The sequence below is a fragment of the Antedon mediterranea genome, chromosome 7 (genome assembly GCF_964355755.1).
Source record: "Antedon mediterranea chromosome 7, ecAntMedi1.1, whole genome shotgun sequence".
NCBI lineage: Eukaryota > Metazoa > Echinodermata > Crinoidea > Comatulida > Antedonidae > Antedon > Antedon mediterranea.
Genome location: NC_092676.1, coordinates 26,688,143 through 26,715,584, shown reverse-complemented (window position 1 = coordinate 26,715,584; position 27,442 = coordinate 26,688,143). Strand labels below are relative to the sequence as shown.

General features: G+C 35.4%; 3 protein-coding genes across 4 annotated transcripts in view; 2 read left to right on the top strand and 1 right to left on the bottom strand.

The window, feature by feature from the left end:
• Window positions 1-4,209: 4,209 nt before the first annotated feature.
• Window positions 4,210-5,529, top strand: LOC140055572 (paraneoplastic antigen Ma2 homolog). Its single transcript, XM_072100909.1, has one exon. It carries the CDS (start codon window positions 4,210-4,212, stop codon window positions 5,527-5,529), a length of 1,320 nt encoding a protein of 439 aa, XP_071957010.1.
• Window positions 5,530-12,517: 6,988 nt separating this feature from the next.
• On the bottom strand, window positions 12,518-19,796 carry LOC140054055 (leucine-rich repeat-containing protein 56-like). The gene is made up of 13 exons (XM_072098876.1): window positions 19,603-19,796; window positions 18,898-19,102; window positions 18,597-18,684; window positions 18,148-18,305; window positions 17,548-17,630; window positions 17,240-17,354; window positions 16,532-16,721; window positions 16,236-16,412; window positions 15,972-16,075; window positions 15,722-15,864; window positions 15,300-15,529; window positions 14,800-15,007; window positions 12,518-14,543 (listed from the first exon to the last, which is right to left on the bottom strand). Exons 2-13 carry the CDS (start codon window positions 19,021-19,023, stop codon window positions 14,357-14,359), a joined length of 1,809 nt encoding a protein of 602 aa, XP_071954977.1. The 5' UTR covers window positions 19,024-19,102; window positions 19,603-19,796; the 3' UTR covers window positions 12,518-14,356.
• Window positions 19,797-19,833: 37 nt separating this feature from the next.
• LOC140054187 (apoptosis inhibitor 5-like) overlaps window positions 19,834-27,442 on the top strand; it is a 16,285-nt gene continuing 8,676 nt past the window's right edge. For both annotated transcript variants that reach the window (XM_072099085.1, XM_072099084.1), the window contains exons 1-6: window positions 19,834-19,969; window positions 20,337-20,498; window positions 20,833-20,998; window positions 21,958-22,109; window positions 22,573-22,713; window positions 23,111-23,176. In XM_072099085.1, the coding sequence (XP_071955186.1) occupies window positions 19,901-19,969; window positions 20,337-20,498; window positions 20,833-20,998; window positions 21,958-22,109; window positions 22,573-22,713; window positions 23,111-23,176 (756 nt within the window). In that variant the 5' untranslated portion in view covers window positions 19,834-19,900. The remainder of the gene's footprint in view (window positions 19,970-20,336; window positions 20,499-20,832; window positions 20,999-21,957; window positions 22,110-22,572; window positions 22,714-23,110; window positions 23,177-27,442) is intronic.

The following is a 27,442-nucleotide window of genomic DNA, read 5'->3' as shown; positions in this document are numbered from 1 at the left end:
TATATTATTCTATGTATTTATTTTCCTTCATATTTTATGCTGTTTCATATAAATTGTACTGTCAGAGTGGAAAGCAATAGGCCTAAATATTACTTAGTTACTTTGTTTCATAGACCAACATTAGATTGTGATTAGTTTAGAATGGGAGAGGAAGAAATATGTTGACCTGTGCAGATTATGGCAACTCATCACTTTTGCAAGGTGCATTGTTGTATATATTGTATTCTAAAATGTGAACTACACTCCTAAAGGAAATTGTTTAAATTAGCATCACACTTTCACACAGATATAGATGGCTTGTACAGAGATTAGAAGGTCGAAACGTTCCATCGTATGAATAAATGAATCTTGTGGAAGACTAGGGTCTGTTTAGTTTGCTAAGCGAGTCTGTCATGCTAAATTTATGGCATTCGATTCATTACAGCAAAGTGGCTACGGACAGGGTTGATTGCACGCCCCCCCCCCCACCCCCAATTGTCTTCATCTCCAACGAAACCCATTAGAATGCATAATGGCCTTCTTAAACACCACCTTAGAGTTATAATACTGTCCAATAATTTCCTTTGCGTAGTCAAACGTGACCATGAGTTGGAGACGGCCAAGTTTGTGACACGGGTACTTTGAGTTTTGCATGACGTCATAAGTAGTATCGATATTATTCATTTACTTATTGATATAAAGACAATATCGTTGCACTTTAAGTTGGGGGTGTGATTCATTAGTAGTCACTCGTATTGTTGTGTAGATGTCAATCATGGAAAGGGTTAGTGAAATGGTGGTAGCACAGATGGTGATTATAAACAATATTGTGACGGAAGATGTATAAGATACGATGACGACGATGATGATGATGAAAACGATGTTGATGATGATGATCACAATGATGATGATGATGATGCTGCTGCTGATGATGATGGTGATAAAAACGATGTTGTTGTTGATGATGAAAACGATGTTGATGATGATGATCACAATGATGATGATGCTGCTGCTGATGATGATGGTGATAAAAACTATGTTGTTGTTGATGATGATGATGATGAAAACGATGTTGATGAGGATGATGAAAACGATGATGATGATCACGATGTTGATGATGATCATGACGTTGATGATGATCACAATGATGATGATGATAAAAACTATGTTGATGATGATGATGACAACGATGTTGATCACGATGATAATGATGAATAATGTTTAAGCTTTTCCAGTAAGTTAAAGGATTTGTGGAGATTGTGAGAAGATAGGAACAATTATTTTGGTACATAATGATGGTTGGGAATAAGTGACAAAATTGACATTAGCCCCAATTATTTTTTGTCAGCAGTAAAAGCCTCTTTTTGAAAACTCTGAACCACCTTTTAATCAATTGAATGTGTTCGCTGTTAAATTATCAGCATACCTTTATGTTTGTTAGGCCCAATGCAAGATTGAACCAAAGTTACTTTGCTTTTTATAGACCTATATATTTATAAATTAAACTGAAATACGATAGAAATGCCATTCCATCAAGGTCTGTTAAGTTAAGTTAAGAATATCTTCTGTGTAGCTTATCTAATATTCCATATTTTAGTCACGTGATTCATTTACCAGGTCAGTCCCATCCTGAATTACTCCCTTTATATCCATATTGAGTACTATATGACGTCATGAAAAAACTTATTAGTAACCAGGGACTTATTATTAACAATATTAAAAACAAACCTAAGCCTATAGCTCTGTCTACACTATCCCGACAAAAACATGTGATGTGGCTATATATTATATATGCTTGTAGAGACGCAACACGTAAGGACATAACGCAGCGTAAGTGAGTTGACCAATCACAAGCGATGAATTATTCGAACTGTCGTTTGCCATTGGTCAGCTCTATTACATTGCATTTACGTCCTAGTGGGAATCATATCACAATCATATTTGAGCATATCACTACCATAAAGGCTCATCACATTTTGTTTTTGTAAAACTAGTTTGATAGTGTAGTCAGAGCTTGCGAGGCATCAAATTGAACAATCATTAAAATTTAATCTAAAAAATATATATTTATAAATATTATGTAGGCCTACAGATAAAAATTTTGGGGTGGGGGTTGACTAGTTTTTGACTTCTACTATTTTTTTCTGCTTGCCTTTACTTTAAGCCTTTAATCTATACAGACGGTTTGATATACTGGATTTATGATTAGAATGAGATAACACATCCCCTTACCACCAATAGAACGGGTATAGAAAGGCTGGAGTCTACATACGCACGTTATTGATATGTTTTGCTAGCTTTTTACTTCTAATACTTTTTTCTGCTTGTCTTTACTTCAAACCTTTAATCTCTACAGACGGTTTAATCATACTGTATTTATAACATTATTAGGTCTCAATAATAATGGAATACCTGAGTGGGTTTCTACTTGTTAAACAAGTGGCTAATGCTAAACATGATGATCGTTTTAACATTTCTATGTTCATCGAAAGTGAAAGTTATGTATTAATACTGTAAGTTTATGTTATAATGAAGGATAACCTCGATATGACTCTGAATTCAGAAGATCAATTTATGTCCAGGAATTTTCTTTTTAAGTCGTCTCAAAAGAGGATGGAATTTATATTTTTCATATTAAAATATCCAAATTATATGAATTACGCAACTGTAGACTTTGTTAAATGTGATTTGGCTTTGAGTCGAGATTTAATCGCATTTTGGAAGAAAAAAAAACACTTCTCAACAGTGTTTCCTCAAATGGTGAAATGAGGTGAAAATTACGAATACAATTGTAACCCAGGCCACAAAAGTGTGCCAGTCCAAGGAAATTGCAACATTTACACATTCCTACTTCCTTACAAACAAAGAAAGTACTGACCAACATACTTTAAGTATGAGCTAATTATTTTAAGGATAAACTATTAGCTGATCAAACTCCAAATAAGGAAATAGGGCCACCATCATCTACCATTAGATAATGGTCCAGGAATGTATTTCGGAACAACAGGGTGGGGCCAAGACATATAAAAAAGACTGCAGAGTTGGGAAAAATCACAACTCAACTCTAAATCTATTGAGAGCAGTCAGGTCCTCCCTGATACTTTTTGTACGTTCTGAAAGAAGTTGTATTTACACTTATTCCTTGCTCAACAAATTCAGGTAAGATAACCAACATAAACTTATTATTTTGTAGCGTAAGTAACATAGCTAAGTCCTTTAGTTGTACTTGTTAACTACATATAGGATACTACTTTTATGTTTATCATTGCTCGTTGTCCAGCAATGAATTTATTATCTTAGATACAACTTGATATATTGTAAATATGTACTATATGTTTGACCACCTTATATCGTATTGATTGTATGTTTATATGTAAGTTAGAGTGTAGTAATAAGACCCTGTCATTATATACTCACTAGGCTATGATTTATTAGCTAATCCTAAATTATCCTTGAATGAAGCCTGTATAGAGAATTCTGTAGTTATAGGAATTAAATACAAAAAGGCTACCGTAGTAGACAACTCAACTCTAAATCTATTGAGAGCAGTCAGGTCCTCCCTGATACTTTTTGTACGTTCTGAAAGAAGTTGTATTTACACTTATTCCTTGCTCAACAAATTCAGGTTGAGGGAAGATTGCCCAAGTTGGATTCTGTGTGTAAAGTCCACAGCCAGACGAGGGAATCGGTGGAGTGTATAAGCATCAAACTTCGAACGGGTTTACCACACCAAAAAGGGGACAAGCTCGACCACTGCCAGTTGTCAACAAACTTAAGTTTGACTTGTTATCTAAATCTTTAAGCATACTTAATTATAAGTCGCATATTGTATAATTTGTATTACGATTTAGAATAATAACACATCTACTATAAGCCAACTATTGTGTACTCTTTTATTTATTATCTATGTGTGTCTAGTGCCGCTGCCCCAATCAACTCGAACCCCGCTCACCTCAACCCTAAGTCGATAATCTTTTGTGTTGTGTGTAGAGCGGTTACATAAAAACTGGCGCCCAATGTGGGGCTTGAAAAGGCACTAGTTAGATAATAAATTTATAATTATATACTATATTGCATATTTTTATCATTGTATTATATTTCATGCTTTTCAATTTTACTTTATAATATTTTTGTACCCTTATATATCTAATTATTGTTTTACAATTTGTAATATTTGATCGTAATTTCACTTATTTTAATTTACAATTGTAACTTCTTATTTTGTATACCATGGATATATATGACTGGTGTATTAAACACAAGGTCGATCCTAGTCATGCTATTGCATTAAGGGGTGTATTGAAGGCCAATTATAGTCACGATAGAATACCTAATGCATTCAAAGAAATAGATCGATCCCAGGTTGTTGAAGTTATAGATGAAACAGATATCACTTTTCAATTACTACTTTCGTTTTCCAAACCTGTAGTAGATCTAAATATCCCCACAACCATTGACCACACAGATAACGAAACCTGGACTATTATAAAATGGGATGGGAAGACCCCAGAAAAGGACACCCATATCCTACCCACAGATTTCCAGGGACAACTACAAAAATTTCTCTTAGAACATGGGAAAACCCTGAACGATCTTAGGCTAGATTCCATCCCCTCCGACACCAAAGAAGTAGTAGTAAAACACCTAATAGGCAACAACGTGCCCCGTACGGCCGGTGTTCGTCGGTTACGACAGTTTTCGGGACGGGTGCCAATCCCTTCAAATGAGGTAGACTTTGAGACTTGGTCTCAACTAGTCCAACAACTTTTAAGGGATGATAGCTTATCACAGGCTGAACAAAAGAGCATCTTAAGTCAAAGTCTCTTTCCTCCAGCACTTAATATCCTAAATAAAGTGACTGATAAATCAACTGCTAGGGAATGCCATGATGTACTTAATGAGGTCTATGGTTTGGCAGTGGATGCAGATGACCTCTATACTCTATTTAGGGAGACATATCAGTCGGAAGGGGAACTGCCCTCTAAATTTTTAATGCGCCTAGATGAAAATCTAACTAGGGCAACAAAGGCTGGGGCAGTTGGGGTAGCAAAGGCTGACCATATGAGACTAGCTCAATTTGTCCGTGGGCTAGTATATGACGAGATGCTATCATCTACATTAAACCTGAAACAACGCAAATCAAATCCCCCTACTTATTTAACACTGATTAAAGAAGTTAGAAGTGAGGAAATTAATAGTAGGGCTAGGGCAGAAAAGCGAACACCTAAGGCAGTTAGTGCCAAGGCTGCGTTATGTAGCTATGAAGCCCTTAGCCATGAGGTAGAAGTTCTTAGAACTGAGCTACATCACCTCAAATCAACACCAAGCCCACCAGAGTCCACCCCTAACCCAAAAACGCGTTCTTCACCTGCGCCAAACACTAGGCCTAAAATATGTTATAATTGTGGCGAGGATGGGCACCACATGAGGGGTTGTCCCAACCCAACTAATGCCACATTAGTACAGCAGAAATTGGTCAAACGGTTTAATCAGGCGGGAAACGGCAGAGGGCATCCGGGAAGAAGGGACAACGGTCTGCCCCATCAGTAAAAAGGTCCCAACAAAAGAGAAAGGGAAACACTGGAACAAAAACATCCAATAATTTACTCCATAGTGCAATATCACAAACTAATAATCTTATAGGCGACCCTAGTGTCGTAACAATAATTGTTGACGGTCATATATGTAATGCAATGTTAGATACAGGCTCGCAGGTTACATGTATCAGTGAAGACTTTTATAAAGATAAATTAAGGGATAAGCCTATATACCCATTAACCGATTTAATAGTAACTGGTGCTGGCGGTCAGAACGTACCTTATCTAGGTTATATAGAGGTCAATTTAACGTTTCCTAAAGTCCAGACGGGCTATACTAAACAATTCCCAACATTAGCTTTAGTGTGCCCCAAATTAGGGAAGGGACTGTCTATGTTAATGGGCACCAACACCAGTATAGTTCGGGATCTGGCCACTGGCTGGACAAATACTAAGAAAAAGGGAAGGAAAGTAGGCCCCATACACTCTGCTTGGGCTGAAGTGTATAAAGAGGATAAGGCTAAGAAAGATAAACTAGGCCCCGTTAAAATATGTTCTCCTATGACAATACCTAGAGGAAAAATAGTAGAGGTAGAATGTGTTATAAAGAACACAGTACACCCTAACTTAGATGTGTTAATTGAAGCATCCCCGGATACCCCACTTCCTGGAGGGCTTTTAATCACACCCTTAATAGTCAAGTTAGAACATATGGGCCCAGTTAAACTTAGAGTTCCTTTGTCAAATTCTAGTAAAGAAATTAGGCTAAATAGAAACTTTAAGATTGCCACTGCTTTCATCCCCCAGTCTATAACGCATCACAGTCCGGAAGTTCACTGTAACTCAAGTACGGCCTCAAACAATTTTAATTTTGATAGCTCGCCAATTTCACATATAGATAAGGCGAAATTTATTAATTTACTTAATAATCATCCGAATGTTTTTTTCAAAGAATGATTTAGATATAGGGAGAACTTCGGCTGTAAAACATAAAATACACCTAACTAATGACACCCCATTCCGTCAACCTTGTAGGAGGATACCCCCATCTGATTTCAATGATGCTAGGGACCACATTCAAGATTTATTAAGGAAGAATATCATTAGAGAGTCCGAAAGCCAGTATAGTTCTCCTATAGTATTAGTCAGGAAAAAGAAGACTAACGAAATTCGATTATGTATAGATTACAGACTTCTAAATTCTAGGACGGTTAGGGACCAATACAACGTCCCCAACATTGAAGATGCCCTTACAACCTTACGTGGTGCCAAATGGTTCTCATGTCTTGACCTCAAATCAGGCTATTACCAAATTGAAATGGCTGAGGAGGATAAAGCAAAAACTGCATTTTGGTGCCCATTGGGATTCTATGAATTTAACCGAATGCCCCAAGGGATCACTAATGCCCCCGCCACCTTCCAGCGACTAATGGAGAAGTGCATGGGGGAGTTAACATTCTCCGACGTTCTAGTTTATTTAGATGACTTACTAGTTTTTTCAACCACACTAGACGAACACCTAGCTAAGTTAGACAAAGTATTATCTAGGCTTGAAGAGTATGGCTTGAAACTAAATCCAGACAAGTGCAATTTTGCCCAAACTTCCATTAAGTGCTTGGGCCATGTCATTTCAGAGGATGGGGTAAGCACTGACCCAGATAAGGTAGAGGCTGTCAAATCTTGGCCCCGCCCCTCAAATGTAAAAGAATTGAAATCATTTCTAGGTTTTGCTGGTTATTATCGACGATTTATACAGCATTATAGCCATATTGCCAAACCATTAAACCAACTTATGACTAAGTATGACCCAATACGTAAACGAGGTAAAACGTTCAAAAAACCTAAATCCAATACTCCCTCAGAAAGGCGCCCTAGTCCTAATACCCCATTTGGTACTAACTGGTCCGAATCATGTCAGGTGGCATTTGATGTACTAATAGATAAATTGTCTTCAGCCCCTATATTAGGATTCGCAGACTACAATTCACCATTTATTCTACATACCGACGCTAGCACAAGCGGGTTAGGTGCAGCCCTATATCAAGAGATAAATGGGATAAAGAGGGTAATTGCCTATGCTAGTCGTGGGTTATCCAAAAGTGAAGCAAATTATCCTGCTCATAAATTAGAGTTTCTTGCCCTAAAATGGGCGGTGACTGAGAAATTTACTGACTATCTTTATGGTCAACGATTTGTAATTTACACCGATAATAACCCCTTAACGTACGTGTTGACGACAGCTAAGCTTGACGCTACAGGTCAAAGGTGGCTTGCCGCCCTGGTCAATTACAACTTTGATATTAAATACAAAGCAGGTAGAAACAATCAAGATGCAGACGGTCTTAGTCGTCGCCCACATGACCCCCCTTCCAATGACTTTGAATACGAACAATATCAAGAGAAAGCTGACGAAGTGTTAGGTAGAGTAAAATTTTCATCCTGTTCGTTCACAGCAGTCTGTAATGCTAAAATAGTTAATAAGTCTACTATACCTAATGATACAACACCCTTAGTTGAGTCAGTTAGTGATTCTCCTGATGCAATCCCCGCCATCTATGATAACCCTATTAGGCCTATAGATGGGCAGTCAACCTTGCCTAATGTTACTGCAGCGGAGTGGGTAGAGCATCAACAACAAGACCCTAATATAAAACCTATTTTTAAATTTGTATATAACAAACGGAAACCTACACAAGATGAACTCACAAAATTACCCGAGGAAACTAGGCTACTCCTGAGACAGTTTGATAAATTATTGGTAAAAGATAATATTCTATACCGCCAATTTGTAAATAATATCGGAGCTATGCAATTGCAATTAGTACTTCCAACCGCTTATAGAGATAAAGCATTTACTGGCTTACATGATGACATTGGTCACCCTGGGATGGAACGGACCTTGGATCTTGCCCGATCCAGATTTTATTGGCCTCGTATGTCCTCCCAAATTGAAGATAAATGTAGGTGTTGTGAACGATGTGTCCGAAGAAAGGCCCGTGCTACCAAAGCAGCCCCCCTAGTTAGTGTCAGAACCACCATGCCTATGGAATTAATGTGTATTGACTTTCTGTCTATAGAACCTGATTCTAAGGATACTAGAAATGTATTAGTTGTGACTGACCATTTCACTAGATATGCTATTGCTATCCCAACTAAGGACCAAAAAGCCCCCACAGTAGCAAAAGCTCTGTGGAATAATGTCTTTCAACATTATGGCTTTCCAAAACAATTACATTCAGATCAAGGCAGAGATTTCGAATCAAAAGTTATCCAAGATTTATGTAAATATTTAGGAGTAAGAAAATCTCGTACAACCCCATACCATCCCCAGGGTAATGGTCAGGTAGAACGGTTTAACCAAACCCTGCTTAAAATGCTAGGCACTCTAGAAAACCAAAAGAAAGAACATTGGCGAGACCATGTTGCACCCTTAGTGCATGCATACAATTGTACTAAGAATGATGCTACGGGAATGTCCCCATATTATTTAATGTTTGGTAGAGAAGCCCGCCTCCCAATTGACATCCAACTAGGTATTGACCCAAATCAAAATGGTTCACTTTCTCCAAGGGGATATGCCGACAAATTACGACATCGCCTAGAAACAGCACACAAATTAGCCCAGGAAATGGCAACCAAGAAAGCTAATGCCAATAAAGCCCGATATGATAGTAAAGTGCGTGAATGCACTATTTGCAAGGGTGATAGGGTACTAGTAAAAAATGTGCGCTTAAGGGGTAAACATAAACTTGCTGATAGGTGGGAAGAAACTATTTATGTGGTTTTGGAACAAATAGGGGACAACCCTGTGTACAAGATAGAACCTGAAGATAGTGATGGTCCTACTAGAACATTGCATAGAAATATGCTACTCCCATGTAGGTTTGCTACAGCAAAGGAAACTCCCCCTAAAAGTGGTACTAAAGAAAAACAAAGACAGAGAAAGCCTGTCACTCGACAAGGGCACAAAACGCCTAAGTCAACTGTCCCACAGCCAGAACTATCTGGACATGAAACAAGTGATAGTGATTTAGATTATTACATTCCAAATTCAGTTCGCACACTTCAACAACCAACAGATCCATCTATACCTCCTAATCTGGGTAATGACCAAAACGTGGCTAAAACTATTATTGACACCCCAATTGTTAACGAAATAGAACCTCAGATCAATGAGGAAGATGTAATAGTTAACCATGATATTAATGATTTCGAAGATGCTGTTATTCATAATTTAGACAACAATGATAATGTTAATATTGATAATGCTAATAATGAGCCTGATATTCAACCCGATGTCCACGAACCACAGGCTAATACAGATGATACCTTACGTCCTAAACGGCTAAGAACACAGCCAGAAAGGTTAGGTTATTTTGCTCCCGGCCAACAAGTTACATCAACTTCTAATATGGTGGTCCAAGTCATTGGGATGCAAAACCAAATGTTTGCTGATATGATGCAATCTCAATTATCACTTTTAAGAGGCTCTAAGCCGAATTAATTTTATAATGTTATTTTTACTATATGTTTATATATACACGCCAATTTTGATTCCTTTTCAATGTAATATTTTTTTTTCACTGTATATTTTATGTATTAGGTGAATTACGATCAAAAAACTAAATGGTGACGTAGTTAAGCACTACTTTTAATGTAAATGTTGGTTACCATTGAGTTTGTTGAGCGTCGTCCGGGGACGGACGAATATTTTGGCAGGGTGAGTGTAACCCAGGCCACAAAAGTGTGCCAGTCCAAGGAAATTGCAACATTTACACATTCCTACTTCCTTACAAACAAAGAAAGTACTGACCAACATACTTTAAGTATGAGCTAATTATTTTAAGGATAAACTATTAGCTGATCAAACTCCAAATAAGGAAATAGGGCCACCATCATCTACCATTAGATAATGGTCCAGGAATGTATTTCGGAACAACAGGGTGGGGCCAAGACATATAAAAAAGACTGCAGAGTTGGGAAAAATCACAACTCAACTCTAAATCTATTGAGAGCAGTCAGGTCCTCCCTGATACTTTTTGTACGTTCTGAAAGAAGTTGTATTTACACTTATTCCTTGCTCAACAAATTCAGGTAAGATAACCAACATAAACTTATTATTTTGTAGCGTAAGTAACATAGCTAAGTCCTTTAGTTGTACTTGTTAACTACATATAGGATACTACTTTTATGTTTATCATTGCTCGTTGTCCAGCAATGAATTTATTATCTTAGATACAACTTGATATATTGTAAATATGTACTATATGTTTGACCACCTTATATCGTATTGATTGTATGTTTATATGTAAGTTAGAGTGTAGTAATAAGACCCTGTCATTATATACTCACTAGGCTATGATTTATTAGCTAATCCTAAATTATCCTTGAATGAAGCCTGTATAGAGAATTCTGTAGTTATAGGAATTAAATACAAAAAGGCTACCGTAGTAGACAACTCAACTCTAAATCTATTGAGAGCAGTCAGGTCCTCCCTGATACTTTTTGTACGTTCTGAAAGAAGTTGTATTTACACTTATTCCTTGCTCAACAAATTCAGGTTGAGGGAAGATTGCCCAAGTTGGATTCTGTGTGTAAAGTCCACAGCCAGACGAGGGAATCGGTGGAGTGTATAAGCATCAAACTTCGAACGGGTTTACCACACCAAAAAGGGGACAAGCTCGACCACTGCCAGTTGTCAACAAACTTAAGTTTGACTTGTTATCTAAATCTTTAAGCATACTTAATTATAAGTCGCATATTGTATAATTTGTATTACGATTTAGAATAATAACACATCTACTATAAGCCAACTATTGTGTACTCTTTTATTTATTATCTATGTGTGTCTAGTGCCGCTGCCCCAATCAACTCGAACCCCGCTCACCTCAACCCTAAGTCGATAATCTTTTGTGTTGTGTGTAGAGCGGTTACACAATGCTAAATTTAATTTTGATACAGATACAGCGTTAATTCCATTTACGGTGAGTAACATGTAAAGAAATCAATAATATTAATAACATTATTAATAATAAGCCTAATAGATTATCATACAATAACTAACACTCGAAGGCCTAGCGTCGGAAGGAGATTGTTAATATTAGTAATACTTCTATTATTACGCATTATTAGCAAGTTAACAAACAGCTATCACCTAGACCTCTAGGCTACCCCCGCTGAGTCATAAAATATCATCCTCTATTAAAAAAAAGTTTGCAGGACTTTCCTAAGTCATGATAACGCATTAGTTTAAAACAGAGCTCATGCGGTCAGTGCATGACAGATACAAACTTCATGTAAGGGCGTGTGGCGCAGTCTGATCTACTGATCGTGAGATCGAGGTTCGAATCCTACTCTCGCCGCATTGCTTGTATCCTTAGGAAAGATACTTTACTTACGTTTGCCTCTCTCCACCCAGGTGCATAACCCTTTTTACAGTGTATAAATGGGAACCAGGTTAGATCAAGACACAACTTTGCGCTGATTGCATTATGGGAGTATGTTTCCATAGGTGTTTGATCAGGAAAAATGACTGGGGTAATAATGTTAGAGGCGCTTAGAGGTTTCACAACATTAGGCGCTAAATAAATCCAGGATACTATCATATTATTATTATTAATGCGTTCACCAATTGGCACGCATCAATATGTGAACGCGCGCGTCTAAACTTCTGTCACTACATGACGTCATGCATGTAGACCTACTTATTGAAAACACACTTCCAAAATGCGTATTCATGCATTCCGAAATACATGAATGTGCATTTTTTTAAACTTAAAAAAAATTGAATGCATATAAAAATAACAAACACGGTAAAATAATTAAGTATAGTTTATTAATTTACTATTTAAAGTAAATATTTATTCAGATTAGTCGATATACAATTTTAATGGATATAATATTTTACATTAAATCATATTCATTCACATTTTGTAGTGACATATTTTGCGTTGATACACAAAATAAAACAATCAAATAAAAACTTAATTTAATGTTGTGTATTTGTTTTAAAATTAATTTTTAAAAAAATTGCAAAACCTAGTATGAACAAAATTCACATATATTTCATAAATCATTTTGTCGAAAATACAGTTCATGTTGTATTATATTCGTTATTAAAATTGACTGAATGAGAATTGGTGGACGTGCATTTGTTTTTTAACTTTGATATTCTGCCAACAAATTCGTCATGAACAGATCCACTTGTTAATCAACATCATAATACAAGTAAAGTCACAGCCTTAATAAAGCAAGTTACCCACTTTCCGTTATTTTCTTTTCTGTAAAATCAGCGATTCAACTTTATATTGACACGTCACCATTGAACTTCACACTTTTGTTATTACTTTTTAAGGGCACAGAAAATGGAATTGTATTCATGCTTCGGCATTTTTCTGCACTTTATCGCCATGATTTCAAAGCATTCATATGTTATTGTCTGATTGGCGGCAGATATACATATCACTGAAATAAAATTAGCGAAATTTCCGTTTCAAACGCACTTCTGAGTGTGCGCACTGTGCCCTCACGCGTAGTTCCATATTACGCAAATGATAAACACTTCCAAAATCTGAGAAATCAGACTCGACTTAGGATTACAGCAAATATAGAAACAAATAATAATAGAGGGCACATGCACAAATAAAGGCCAACTTACACAGACGAGCGGGGAGCGGCAAGTGAAAAACTGAGTAGAATCTGTATCTGTCCTGAGCGCCAACCGTCCGTCCGCGTGTGTGTAAATTGTCATAAGGAATAAAATAGATTCTATATTTATTATCGTTACCTCTCGTCTGTGTAAATTGGCGTTAAGGATAAAAAACAAGCATCTCATTATTCCATCCCACATTTTCCAAAAACACATCTTTAAAACTGATTAATCACGTTTGCGTGTACTGCATAATCACGTCATATTTGTAGCTGAATGTAGTTATTCCATGGAGTAATAAGGTTATTCTTATACTAATAAATATATACCATATTTTAGGTATATAGTATAAAGTGTGCCGTTTTCCTAAATTACTGGTGGCAACTACTCCTAATTGCATATTCGTCAATGGATATATTACTTGCAGTCTGACACTAAGTGGATGGATAAGTGGATGGATAAGTCATGATACTACTGTATCAATTCAAGGCATATATTTGTGTTTACAAGCACATTATGTGCATTGTGATTGGACGGAACAACCAGTTATTCCCAGAAACACCTTTCTACACTATCAAAACAATTACATGTGCCCATGGATATGATGATGTCATATCACTACCATATTTGGGAATATCACTACCATAGTTCGGAATATCACTACCATATTTGGGAATATCACTACCATATTCGGGAAAATTCAGTTTGAAAGACACAATTCTGGCAGGATTAATTAATACTCTAGTCATGGAGTAAATTCATTACTACATACTTCACATCCGTTCAATGATTTACAGTCCATGTTATTTTGAAGGTAAACTAATCATGGCAAGCTTTTCAGGAGGATCCTCTTTATAATCTTTTAGGTCACGTCCTTATAGGACGGAAATGGACAAGTTGTGGAGGCTTGTGGACCACTGAATTGAATCCATTGCAGATCAAGATGTGAAGGAGGCTCTTTCTCTGCAAATAATTCAGGAAGGCATGTGGAGTGCTTTATGATGTTAGTGATGCAAGGGAGTTTCCATCCTCCAACCATCAGTCACCTAGAGATTGCTTTTGTAAGCAAGGTTCAACTACAAAGTACCTTTTCATTTCTGAAGCCTCTTTTTATGATACTTCCTGTGAACATAATCTGCTAAGAACACAACATCTGGTGAGCTAGAAATTTTAACGATCCTATTGGATCAGTTTAAGATGGAAATGGACGAGTTCTGCTTGGAAGTACTTGTTTCTGGAGGGCGGCTCTTGCGGTGGCAGGACGGTTGAGACTAGCCAAACGTTGAGATAAGTTTGGAGGCGTGTGAGTAGATGAACGAATAACTGGTTGATGGTTATCGATAATCTTTGGTTGGGTTACTTTCACAGAATGAGGTGCTCTGCAAAGGAAAAAAGGGTTGATACATTTTGGTTGGTTGAAAATATAATTCATTTATATGCAAATCTTATCAATTCAATTCAAATTTATTCGTCTCACTCAAAGATATATAAAAACTGTACAGTAAAATTAGACACATCTAAATATTCACATTAATCATAAAAAGAGAATAAAATGGTTTTAACAAATTAAATAAAGTGTCAAAATCATTGTGAAAAAGGGCCGACTTAACGCGATCTGTTAATGATAGTACATACTTGTATTTTCGACTTCCAATAACAGGGCCTGAAAAAGGCCTGTCATTTATACTTGCAGCAGGGATTGGGGAGCCATGTGTGCTGGACCCGATACTCTGACCTAATGCTTCATCCGTGTCATCATCTTGAGAAATTCTCATTGCTCGGATCTTTTCAACTGGAACGCTGTCTTCTGATCGATGGCGGTACATTCTTGAACGGAAATCAGCTGAAAAGGAAGACGAACAAATAATTAATAATTTTTAACTTTTGCCAAATGTGATGTAGCCCTATTCTGTGGTCTCTCTCTATGGTAAATCACATAACTACATTAGAGTTCAGACTCTAGTTTATTTTATTTAATTCAGTTCACAACCAACAGCGATGAAACTGCTGTATTCATCATAATCTGATGGAACTGTGGAGTCTTACTTTATAAATTAACCAATACATCACCTAAATGCAAGTAGAATATGTTTCAACTAAATGATATGATTTTGTCTGTATAAAATCTTGCATACCTGATGTTTTAGGCCTGCTAGGTTGTCTGTACTTTGGTGCTAGGGGTGCTTTCGGTGAAGGGGACCTAGGTGGGGTGGGGGAACTATTATGCATAGAGGGTGGTGGAGATGTTTCAATACCAAAGTCTGTTAAATCTTCATCATTGTTTTCGTCTACATCGTCATCATCATCATCATGTGTTATTTTTAGAACTTGTGGTTCTGAGGCTTTTTTACGCTCTGCAATTTTTCTGTAAGAAAATTGATAAAACAAATATTGATACATCATACTATAATTCACAGTTTTGAAAACTTTGTGTCATAAAGGATTTCAGACTGTGCTTATTTGAAAATTGAAATTTGAACATTTTTTATTACATCCCCTTATTTGTCCACAATAAAGTTTCCCGTAAAAGGGGTTCTATTTTGACTTATTTATTTACTTTTCGTGGTCCTTCTTCCATTGTTTTAATTCATTAAATATCTCTTCACATGTCATCTCCTGCTCCTCTTCCACATCGTATGACTTCTCTGGTTGATGTTGATGGTGGGAAAACAATTTTGGAATTTGTTGAAACGGTGTGTCCTTTATAGAGGAGAGAAAATAGACAAGTTAATAAAATTACACTAAATTATCTTCGAAAATCAAACAGACTTCATGTTTTCAAACATGTAACAATGTGTTTAACTTGCCTTCTGTTTCCGCCGTTCTCGCAGCTTCCTCGCTGGATTTCCACAGATGACCTCACCGTGTGTCAAATCACTGACATCGTTATGAGATGCAATGATGTCAGAACCTATCATTGAAAAGACAGAAATATTATTACACTTACAGAATTTATATTACAGTAATATGTGATATCTATCTTTTAGGTCTCTATCTTACTGTCTGTAGGCGTATCATTGTCTAATTCTGATGCAGCCTTACATATTAATATATAAATGTGTCACACTTACCTCCTGACCCAGGTCTTTCACCTCCTGAGGTCCCAGGTCTTTGTCCAGCTGCTGAAGCTGGTCGACCAGCTGATGTTCTAGGACGTCCAGCAGCTGAGCCTGGGCGACGCCCAGCAGAAGAGCCTGGACGACAACCAGCTGAAGACCCAGGGCGATTTGCAGTACCAGGCCTTTGAACTATAAAATAAATATATAATGCATTTAGATTATAAATCTAAAGTGTGCAGATTGACTTGTCACTAAAACAAATCAACAGCCTCCATTTTCATTTCTCAATATTCTTATTTCTTTCTTACCTTCAAATTCTAAGCTTTCATTAGATCCTACACTATCTTTAATTGCTTCATTAACAATTAACCAATCTGTACTAAGACTAATTGAGGAACTTGAAAAACTAGAAGGAATCAGGCTTAGGGGGTCATCATCAAGCACCTCAAGATGTGGTATGCATCGCTTCACCATTGCACGGTAATCATACCGGGTATCCTAAAAAAGAACAAATGGAACATTATCATTATCTGCATAAAATTAAATTTAAAATACAGTGTGTATGACAGCTTGAGGTAATGGGATCAAAATCCTTTCTGTGAGAGGTCGAGTGGTTAAGACAGTGGAACCGTAATTACGTAGCCATAACATAGGTAATCATACCGAGTATCGCTCTCTTCCTACAAAACGAACAAATGGAACTCTGATATCTTCGGCGTTCGGTCTTAAAATACAGTGTGTATGAAAGCTCCAGGTAAAGGGATCTATCGTAAATCTTATCTGCAACCTCCCAGTTCTTGACATGAGGATTGGCAGAAATGTTTAACAATAAGGAGAGAAAGAATGTAACAAATCAAATTGTCATTTTGTCTAAGAAGGTTAACCTACTTATAATTCAACACATCCATACCAAACAGCATTTGCTTAATTTAGATAGTATGACTGAACTTCGAGTTGTTATGACCTAATTTAAATATGACATCAGGCTAACTCTGTATGTGTGAACACATTCTTACCTTTATGTGGTCTGGTGAAGGTTTTATACACAGTGGATTTCCTTCCAAAGTCAATGTCTTCAAATTTGAACATAAAGCTAAAAATTCTACTTGTACTGTGTCATCTAAACAATTTCTATTTAAAAAAACACAAAAGCACAAACATAAATAAAAGATGAGTTTTGACATAGAAAAATTCCATCCTTTGAACAAGGCATCTTAACCGTCATAGCATTGTCTACACAAACAATTGTGCCCAAATATGGTGGCGATATGCCCAAATATGGTAGATATATGACATCATCATGTCCATTTTTTGCAACACTCACCCTTCTAAATCTAACAATTGAAGGTTTTCTAACATACTGCATGGACTGACGTCAGTTACCTCATTATAAGCTAAGTAAAGCTCCTGAAAAAAGAGGAAAACAAGTTTTGACTTTGAAATAAAGGTTAGAAAAAGTAAATTTAGATACAATTTAAGGATTAAGTTCCAATGCTTACAGGACAATTTTATATCTGCAGTGGCAACTTTGATACAAGACTTGTAAAGTAAACTTCTTTTAAATCATCTACTATTAAATCATCTGTTATTATCTTATTGCTTAAAGCTCTGTCTACACACGCACAAACTTTATGTGATTTGCCCATATATGGACAAGATGACATCATATCACTACCATACAATACAATATTATGTATTGTAATTTTAACAAGAAATGACATTTTGTTGGTTGATTTACATGCAATTAGACAATGAATACAAAAAAAGTGTAACCAGTGATATTTGGGCACATCAAACTAGTTTGATAGTGTGGACAGAACTTTAAAAATATTTGTATAATATTAATGCAAAATAAAAACAACTTAGAAGTAAAGTAACGATTTTAAGGTTGTTGTTAAGTTGTAAGTATGGCAGACCAGGTTACCTGAAGGCGTGCCATAGAACTAATACCATCTAAATCTTGTAAACAGCACCTAGCCATCCATAGCACCTGCAGATTTTCAAGGGATGTGCCTAGGTCACGTACTGATGCTATCATACTGTTATTCAACTTTAGGTGTTTTAAATTTGGCACCATGCTACCTGTTCATGCCAAATCAAATTGATGTATTTACTAAACATTCACTCATAATATTTATAAACGAATTTGCATAATCATCATTACTACAAGGAGTTATCTATCACAGCATGTGTTAATTCAGAAAAAAGTCCCATCTTTTTTTACTAATATTTTCTTTATTGAATTATCCATTAATATCTACAGGTTTTTGCTAAAAAAGTATTTATGATTTTTGGCCCATGAATTTTTAAAAAGTTTAATCAAATGTTCAGTTAATTTGTTTTTAATATTTGTAATACTAATAATAAACCTACCAAAGTTACCAAGACTGGTCTCAGATGTATCAACTTTCATCTCAAGTAACTTTATGTCATCCAAGTCATCAACACCAGTTAATGCTTTCTGTTAAAATAGAAAAAAAATGTATTTGTAAACAAGAGATATTACATTATGATGTAAAAATGTATTTGTAAAAAGTGTGATGTGCCTAAATATGGTAGTGATATGATGTCATCGTGTCCATATATGGGCACATAAAGTTTAATAGTGTAGACAGAGAGTGAATTAATAATGTCTTTGTCAAGAATTTATTAAATTAAAACATTTTTTAATTACTAATTTTGTTGGTGATAAATAGTCTTCAAGAAGGATGTCCGTTTCTTCCACTTGAATTGGTTCTGGATTTATTACATCATCCGAGAATTCCGTAATTTGGATTCCTCTTGATTTGGCCACAGACATTTTCAGTTATTTGTTTTCTTTTGTTTATTGACACATGCTTTCAAGACACTTTCTGTAAGTCAATGAAAGCAATCTAGACCTAGAATCAAAAAGAAACATATTAAATTGTAAATTAACATATAAAAAGAATTAAGATTTTCTACACAAGTTTTATAAGGAATAGTAACTGGGGGAGTAGGCATATATCTGACTACTAAATAGCCTAACTAAGTACTAGCTAGGCCTACTCATCATAGAGAGGTCCAGACCTATCAAATATCATATTCATAATAATCTATTAAGTATTATATATACTGTGCTTTACAAAAATAGAAATCTCCTATTTATGGCACCCTAGTAGCTGATTGATAATTATGATGAAAGATTATTATCTAATTAGGCCTAGGCCAGGGTTCCTATTCATGCACACTGCAGCCCGACTCAGCTCTCCCACACGTACCAGCACTGCAGCAGCAGTAAACAACATACAAAATGCCACCAACCAGGCCTAGCAAATCTGCAGTTATTTAACGTAATAACCAAGAAGACATCAAATAAATGCATGCAATATGTATTAATGAATTATATAATAACAGAAACATGAAACAATTCCATGATTTAAGCTCTAATAACACAAAACTGAGCTAATTTCAAATTCAGTTTAGTATTTAGCATTCGGTAACCAAGTCTTTTTAGATGAAATGTTTACGTTCGGGTGTTTGTATTTTATTTTCTCTTGATATTTAGCGCCCCCAACCTTACATCATACAACGGATCCGAAATTATGTTGCTTCGCGAACTGGAAAAATTGACGCGTGTGTTCTTAACTTTTTTCAGGTTTCATTAAAATTAACATAACAGTTTAGTACTTTTATTACCTTAAGTAGACTATTCCATAATGGTGGACGTAGAACAACTTTATAAAGATTATGGAGTCCTTGCTGATGCAAAAGAAAATGCTTCGGAGGTAGGTATTTAATAAAAGAAATGAATGTACATTAGGCCCAAAAATGCATTTTGTATTGGTTTGCCGAAGTTTATTGGTCAGGCCAAATACCGGCTTCGGTCTATAGCATCCACAAGGCGTATTAGCATCTCTGGGCCTAGCTTTAATATTGTAACTTTAAATTGGTTTATTTCTCACAATTTTTATTATAATTTGATCATGATATATTTTTTTGGTGTATAAGTGATAAGTTTAAATATAATTAATTTTTATTTGTTAATTTATTTAAAATTAATATTTTTAATTTCATGAGCTTTATTATTTTAATTATTATGGTTTTAATTATTAATATATTATTGTTATATATTTTCTTCTTTTTCAAACACAGCACAAAGAGGCATATGCAAATATTCTAAGTGCATCGCAAGGTGGCCAAAAAGAGAAACGACTGGCGGCCCAATTTATACCAAAATTTTTCAAATACTTTTTGTCAGAGGCTGAGCAAGTTATCGATGCCCAGCTAGACCTTTGTGAGGATGATGATGGACTTGTAAGCTACAAAAAAACATTCTTAAGTTTAAAGTGTAGCTCAGTTATACAGTTTTAATCTAAAAAAAAAATATATAAACCTCTGCAATGTTGATAATAACCTCATTTATTTTTTCCTGGGCTGTAAATTTCTTAAAGTTGTACTAGACAGAGATTTAGAGGGAAACATAATAATACATATGTGATTTAGGTAGCCGAGTGAGTCCCAGTCAATTCAGTGGTTAGTGAGTACCTGGTTGAAAATACTAGGGACAAAAAAACGGTGTGGAAAGGAACTTTAATAATAATAATACTTTACTTAATAAAGAGAAAAACTTTATTTTTCTCTTCTTCAGTTGCGTAGACAAGCAATAAAAGAACTGCCAAACCTGTGTAAAGATGCTCCAGATCATCTCCCTCGTATTGCAGACGTTCTCACACAACTTCTACAGTCGGAGGATCAGGCAGAGTTCAACTGCGTACAAAATGCATTTATTGCAGTCTTTAAATTAGATGCTAAAGGTACGAAATAGATAAATAATGTTTTCTTGAAGATTAGTCAAGGTTAGCCCAGCTTCAACCACTAGAGCTAGTCAGTCTATCTTCCTTGTTATTAGCTAGTAGAGCCGTAGCCACCAGTATGGTTGGTAAGGGTTCAACCTGACCACTTTTTTACAGAGGCCTTTGAAAAGTCTATGGTCCGCACAGAGATTTTTCCCTTTGCTTGCGATCACCTCAAGTCTTGTAGACACGGCAGTACTTACTGCAAAAACATAATATCTGTACCTAGACGACATCTTATTGTAGATGCTTTTATTGTCTGGGCTAGTAAAATGGCTTATAGGCTAGTAACATTTACAACTAGTCCATTGGTTCATAAAATGTGATAAGATTTAAATAGAAGATTTAGATATTCATATTCATAACATAGTATAAAACTTGCGCCAAATAATTAGAGGTTATGGTTATTTTGGAAAATAGTTTTATTCTATGCATCAAATATAATTGGTTGTACGGTTAATGATTTAAAATATCTTTATGAAAAACAGGTCCTAAGTAAATTAAGTAAAATTTTAGAAGATAAGAAACATCCATTACATATGAGATTTTATAAAAACAAGTCAGGCCGGTTACGGGCTCCTAGAGCTGATACGTCAAGAAACCGACTGTCTTTTGTACCAAATTCAACTCATATTTTTAACTCAAAGATTGTTAGATCATAATAGCGCACATGCAATATATATTTAAAAGTTTTACTGTTGATGGATGTTTTAATTAATGTTTTTAAATTGTAAATTTGTTCTATGTATGATGTAATTATGAATGTTTTACCATATTTTTCTGTCGAGGAAAACAATTTTTCCATGTACAATTTAGTATATATGGAACGAATAAAGATTTGATTTGATTTAAACATAATCAGTGCATCTATTTGTTTAAATATTCATATTTTATAATATAAATGTTATAATTTTGAGCAGGTGCTTTAGGAGGACTATTCGCCCAAATTCAATCGGGAGAAGATCTTGTTCGTGACCGTGCCATCAAATTCTTGAGTACAAAGGTCAAATCATTGGGACCAGATATAATAACAAAAGATGTTGAAGAACAGATCATTGAAAAATCAAAAGAGGTAACATTTGTTTCAATGGATAATTTAAGGATTAAGAGACATTTACTATATAACTTTTAAAACAAATTTAAGGACAAAAATGATTGACGTTTTGGAACCATCATGGAACCATTCTAAAAAAAAAATGAGTAAAATGAACAACTAAACAAAGTACAAAGCACCAAAGGGTGATAGGAAATACTTAAACAATTAGTTACAACGCATATAAAGCACTATCAAACTTGTGCCTAAATATGGTGGTGATATGTCCAAATATAGTAGTGATATGCCCAAATATGGTAGTGATATGCCCAAATATGGTAGTGATATGACATCATGTCCATATATGGGTACCGCACATTTTTATAAAGTTTGATAGTGTAGACAGAGCTTAAGGGTGCAATGAATTATCTAATTCTCAATTCTAATTTGTTTCTTGTCTGAAATACTATAAAAATCAAAACTGTAATTTGTGATACCGTAGATCTTGCATGACGTGACAGGCGATGAGTTTGTAGCCTTTATGAAGCTGTTATCAAGTTTATCAACGATGCAGACTCTTCTTGGTCGTCAACAGCTGGTGAACATTGCCATTGAACAAGCAGATCTTAAAGCTGATTTTGTGGTAAACGATTTTATTTTTGTACAGTTCCAAGCCTCCAGTTCTTCTACTATGAAGAAATTAATTCCTCCTACATAGCCTGTGAAGTTTAATTTAAGTTTCTTCTGCCCAGTCTTATTTAAAGGCAATACCTATCCTTGGTAATTATCATCGAGAATGGTGTTTAGCCTTCTTTAGTCACTATTTGATTTTTGTAACAACAATGTATCTAAACAATTTTCCAAATTGATGCCTCATTATTTATTTTTGATAGATCTAACAAAAACAATTGTTCTTTTCTTTGTGATGACAGCAGCTGTTCAATTATATTCCAATATATATATGATAATGTGTAAAATAAATGTTCATATATGTTAACTTATATTTATAAATTATAATAAACTTAATGTTCTGTTTTTAGCCATCTGATCCAGATTGTGTTGACAAGTTAACCCAGTGTATAAAACAGGCTCTGCCATTTTTTTCAGTAAGTGCAATTCTTTTGACATTAAATAATATGAATAGTTAAAAATTAACCTGGTTAAAGTTAACTAGTTAAAGTTAAATTAACCTGGTTAAAGTTAACTAGTTAAAGTTCAATCAACCTGGTTAAAGTTAACTAGTTAAAGTTCAATTAACTTGGTTAAAGTTAACTACTTAAAGTTCAATTAACCTAGTTAAATTTAACTAGTCAAAGTTCAATCAACCTTGTTAAAGTTAACTAGTAAAGTTCAGTTAACCTTGTTAAAGTTAACTATTTAAAGTTCAATTAACCTGGTTAAAGTTAACTAGTTAAAGTTCAATTTACCTGGTTAAAGTTAACTAGTTAAAGTTCAATTTACCTGGTTAAAGTTAACTAGTTAAAGTTCAATCAACGTGCAATCAAATTGACAATAGCTCCATTAAACGCTGCAAAAATTATACAAAGTTTATATAGAGGGATGTGCAAATTTAGCGTAGGGGTGTAGTTCGGGGCAAGGCAATGAGAATAAAGTTGTATTTAATGATTTAAAATTAGGAAAAAAAGTGTAACATACAATATATGCAATAATTCAAATTAGGCTTATTCTAAAAATACTAAATATATACAAAAAAACTTTTAAAAACATTTATTTATGACATATTTATAACAATAGTTCAAATGATATTCAAGTTTGAAATACAAGGCAATCAAACAAGTTTCACCTCATGACATTTTACAAATAAATATTTCGGAGTTTATTTTAAACAGATCATTCCAATTTATTTGAAGAGCGTTTTTAAATGTTGAGCTTTGTGTAATTAACACAATAAATTAATAAACTAAACTAATTAATAATTTTGATTTAATGTACTTGATCTTTGATTTAACTTTGTTTCTTTAATGTAATGACATATTTTATACATCAATAATTAAATATTTTGATTGTGTTATCACCCCAATTTGCTACAGCAATCATATGTGGGTTATGAGAAATAATACATAACTGCTCTGGTACACCAATTTCATCTTCTTGTTGATCAATTTGTTGATAAAATGTCCATCACTACTGAATAGTTTCTTGTGACTCAAACAAGTTGTATACACAATATCTTGTCCCTCCAAACGCCTACATAACAGTGTGACTTCTATTTCAGATGATTTCTTCATATCTGTGTTTATACTTAGATTTTAAAGTTTTTCTACAACAGTGTTAACATTTACAAAACTAAAAAAAAAACATTTATTTTTTGTTGACATACAATAGTTCAAATGCTACAGTATTAAAGAAAATACAAGTCATTCAACCATCATAAGTTTCGCCTCATATGAAATTTTTAAAATAATATTGGTTATTTTAGTTTTTATTTTTAACTAGAAAGCCACTCCGAGAGTGCATACCTCCGCCTACTGTAAAATTCTCCTTCATAAGATTTCTCCTGGAAAAAATATATATATTTATATATATTTGTGTGTGTCTTAATGCTGTTTGTGATTTAGGCTAATTTCACTACAAGCATGTGTATGCGAGTTTAGTGTAATGGTTATGTAACAAGCCTTTCAATTAACAATAGCTTCAGTTGACTAACAATAGAACAGAAAGTGTGATCGACAATCCAGATACCACCTATGAAAACTTTGTGAAAGCACACTGGGAAGCCGCTTGCAACTGTATTCCCTTGAAACCTAAAAAACGCAAAAGAGTACCCTGGGAAACGCAGGCTATTCAAGACCAACGAGAGAGGATCAAACGATCAGCAACTCGTAAAAATGCTAACCCTACACCCCAAAACATCTCAAAATTCAACAGAGAGAAGTTAAGTTGACGAGGCTCTATCAAATCGAACTGGAAACCTATCTGCAAACTAAGATTGACTCGATTAAGCAATATTCGGTGAATAAGCAATCATCGATGGCCTGGGATACGATTAATGAAATCTCAGGTAGAAAGCGCATCAGTCAAGCAAAGCTGAAAGCCACCAGTCAAAATGATCGTCTAAATCAATGGAAAAACCACTTCAAGAACCTTCTTGGCAACATTCCCAATATAACCAATGTGGAAACCATTGAGCTATTTCCAGCACAGACTGAATCTAACATCAAAATCGGTCCTTTTAACGACGAAGAGTTAAACAAAGCACTCACAAAAATGAAAAATGGAAAATCCCCAGGACTTGATGGGATTCCTCCAGAAGTGTGGAAAACGAAACATTTTAACAACGTACTCTTGAAGTGTTGCAATGAGGTCTATGAACAAAGACCTATTCACTACTGGACAAGAGGCTGCATACTACCGTTTCCAAAAAAAGGAGATCTTGGAAAGGCTGAAAACTACAGAGGAATAACTCTCACCCCCATTGCTACCAAGATCTACAATCTTATGCTCTTGAATAGAATACAACCATGGATCGAGACAATACTTCGTAAAAACCAAAATGGTTTTAGACAGGGACGCTCAGCAAGCAGCCAGATTCTCACAATTAGGAGAATACTTGAGGGAGTGCGTGACAAAAATCTTCCTGCAGTCCTCCTCTTTGTAGATTTCGCAAAAGCCTTCGATTCTGTCCATCGTGAAAAGATGCGTGAAATTCTTCTCGTCTACAAAATTCCACTTGAGATTGTCAATGCCATAATGATGCTGTACAAAAACTCAAGTGCCCTGATTCGTTCTCCAGATGGTGATACTGATCCGTTTCAGGTAAAAGCAGGCGTCCTTCAAGGAGATACTCTCGCTCCCTACATCTTCATCATATGTCTTGATTATGTTCTCCGCTCGGCTATTGATCCACTCAACAAACACGGCTTAACATTGAAGCCAAGAATCAGTAAGAGGTTCCCTGCGACATTGGTAACTGACGCTGATTATGCTGACGATATAGCCCTGTTGCTGAAGCAAAAACCCTCCTACACGCCCTTGAAAATGCTGCATCCTCAATCGGCCTCCACATAAATGCCAAAAAGACAGAAAGTATGAACGTAAACTGTCAAGGTCAAATTCAAACTAGCTCCGGATACGCTCTCAATCAAGTCGACCAGTTCACCTATCTTGGCAGCAACATTGCCTCAACAGCAAAAGACGTTGATATACGTATCTGACGCCTGACTGTCATATGGAAGTCCAACATCTCAAACAACATGAAGAAAAATTTCTTTAAGACCACAGTCGAGTCTGTCCTTCTCTACGGGTCATCGACATGGACCCTAACTAAGAAACTTGAAAACACTCTAAACGGAACATATACTAGGATGCTACGAGCCGTTCTTAACGTTTCGTGGCAAGAGCACCTCTCCAACGCTCAGCTATATGGGAATCTTCGCAAGATCACCGATGTTATCAAAGAAAGAAGAGTCCGCTTTGTTGGACACTCTTTCCGCAACAAAAGTGAACTGATAAGCGAACTTATGCTCTGGATGCCATCACATGGGACAAGAAGACCAGGAAGGCCCCCAAAATCATTCATAGTTGCGGACTCCGGCCATACAATTGAAGAGCTACCAGGAGCAATGATGAACAGAGACGGCTGGAAAGAAGTAGTCAAAAGGATCCGAGCAAGCTCGACGCAGTAGTAGTAGTAGAACAGCAACGCGAAATTGAAAAGAAATATGTTTTTTTTACTTTAAGACTGCTCGCCGGCTTTTGAAAAATTCTGTCCTATCTTTTAACACTAGCAGGTCTGAAAAGTATACTAAAAAGTGGTCCAGAATTGGGACCATGGTCCCAAATGAGTAAAGGCCCATTCACACTAGGACGATAACGATCGACGATAATAGACAATAATTTGCATTTTTCATACATAAAATACAAGAAATATAAAACCTTTTCATTCTAGAACTACAGAATAACCATCTATGCTTCCTTTGATGGAAATTATATTTTCACACGTCCAATCAAATGACGTCATGATTAGTAAGAGCAATAATATCGTGACAATACAACGATTTTATTGTTTTTATGTATCATGACGTCATGTGATTGGAATTTTAAAAATATTATTTTTATCAAAGACAGCATAAATGATTATCCTATAGTCCTAGAACGAAACCCTTTCTAATTTCTTTTGTTTTATGTTTAAAAAAATGCATGCTTATATATTTATCGTCGATCGTTATCGTCCTAGTGTGAATGGGCCTTAATCCTGCTAACAGACAAACAAACACTCGCGATCGATTACATATACCTCCTTGGCGGAGGTAAATTATCAAATCTTTTTAATTTATATGAAGATTCTTTTTAAATTGTAAGATTTGTGTAATTAAAATAATACATTAATAAACAATTTGGACTTTGTTTCT

Excerpts from the sequence above, each read along its gene's own strand:
- LOC140054055 (XM_072098876.1), bottom strand. The coding sequence starts at position 19,023 with ATGTCTGTGGCCAAATCAAGAGGAATCCAAATTACGGAATTCTCGGAT. Across the intron at positions 18,685-18,897 it reads ATTTATCACCAACAAAATTA|AAAGCATTAACTGGTGTTGA; the intron begins GTAATTAAAAAA and ends CTATTTTAACAG. Across the intron at positions 16,722-17,239 it reads CTTCACCAGACCACATAAAG|GATACCCGGTATGATTACCG; the intron begins GTAAGAATGTGT and ends GTTCTTTTTTAG.
- LOC140055572 (XM_072100909.1), top strand. The coding sequence starts at position 4,210 with ATGGATATATATGACTGGTGTATTAAACACAAGGTCGATCCTAGTCAT.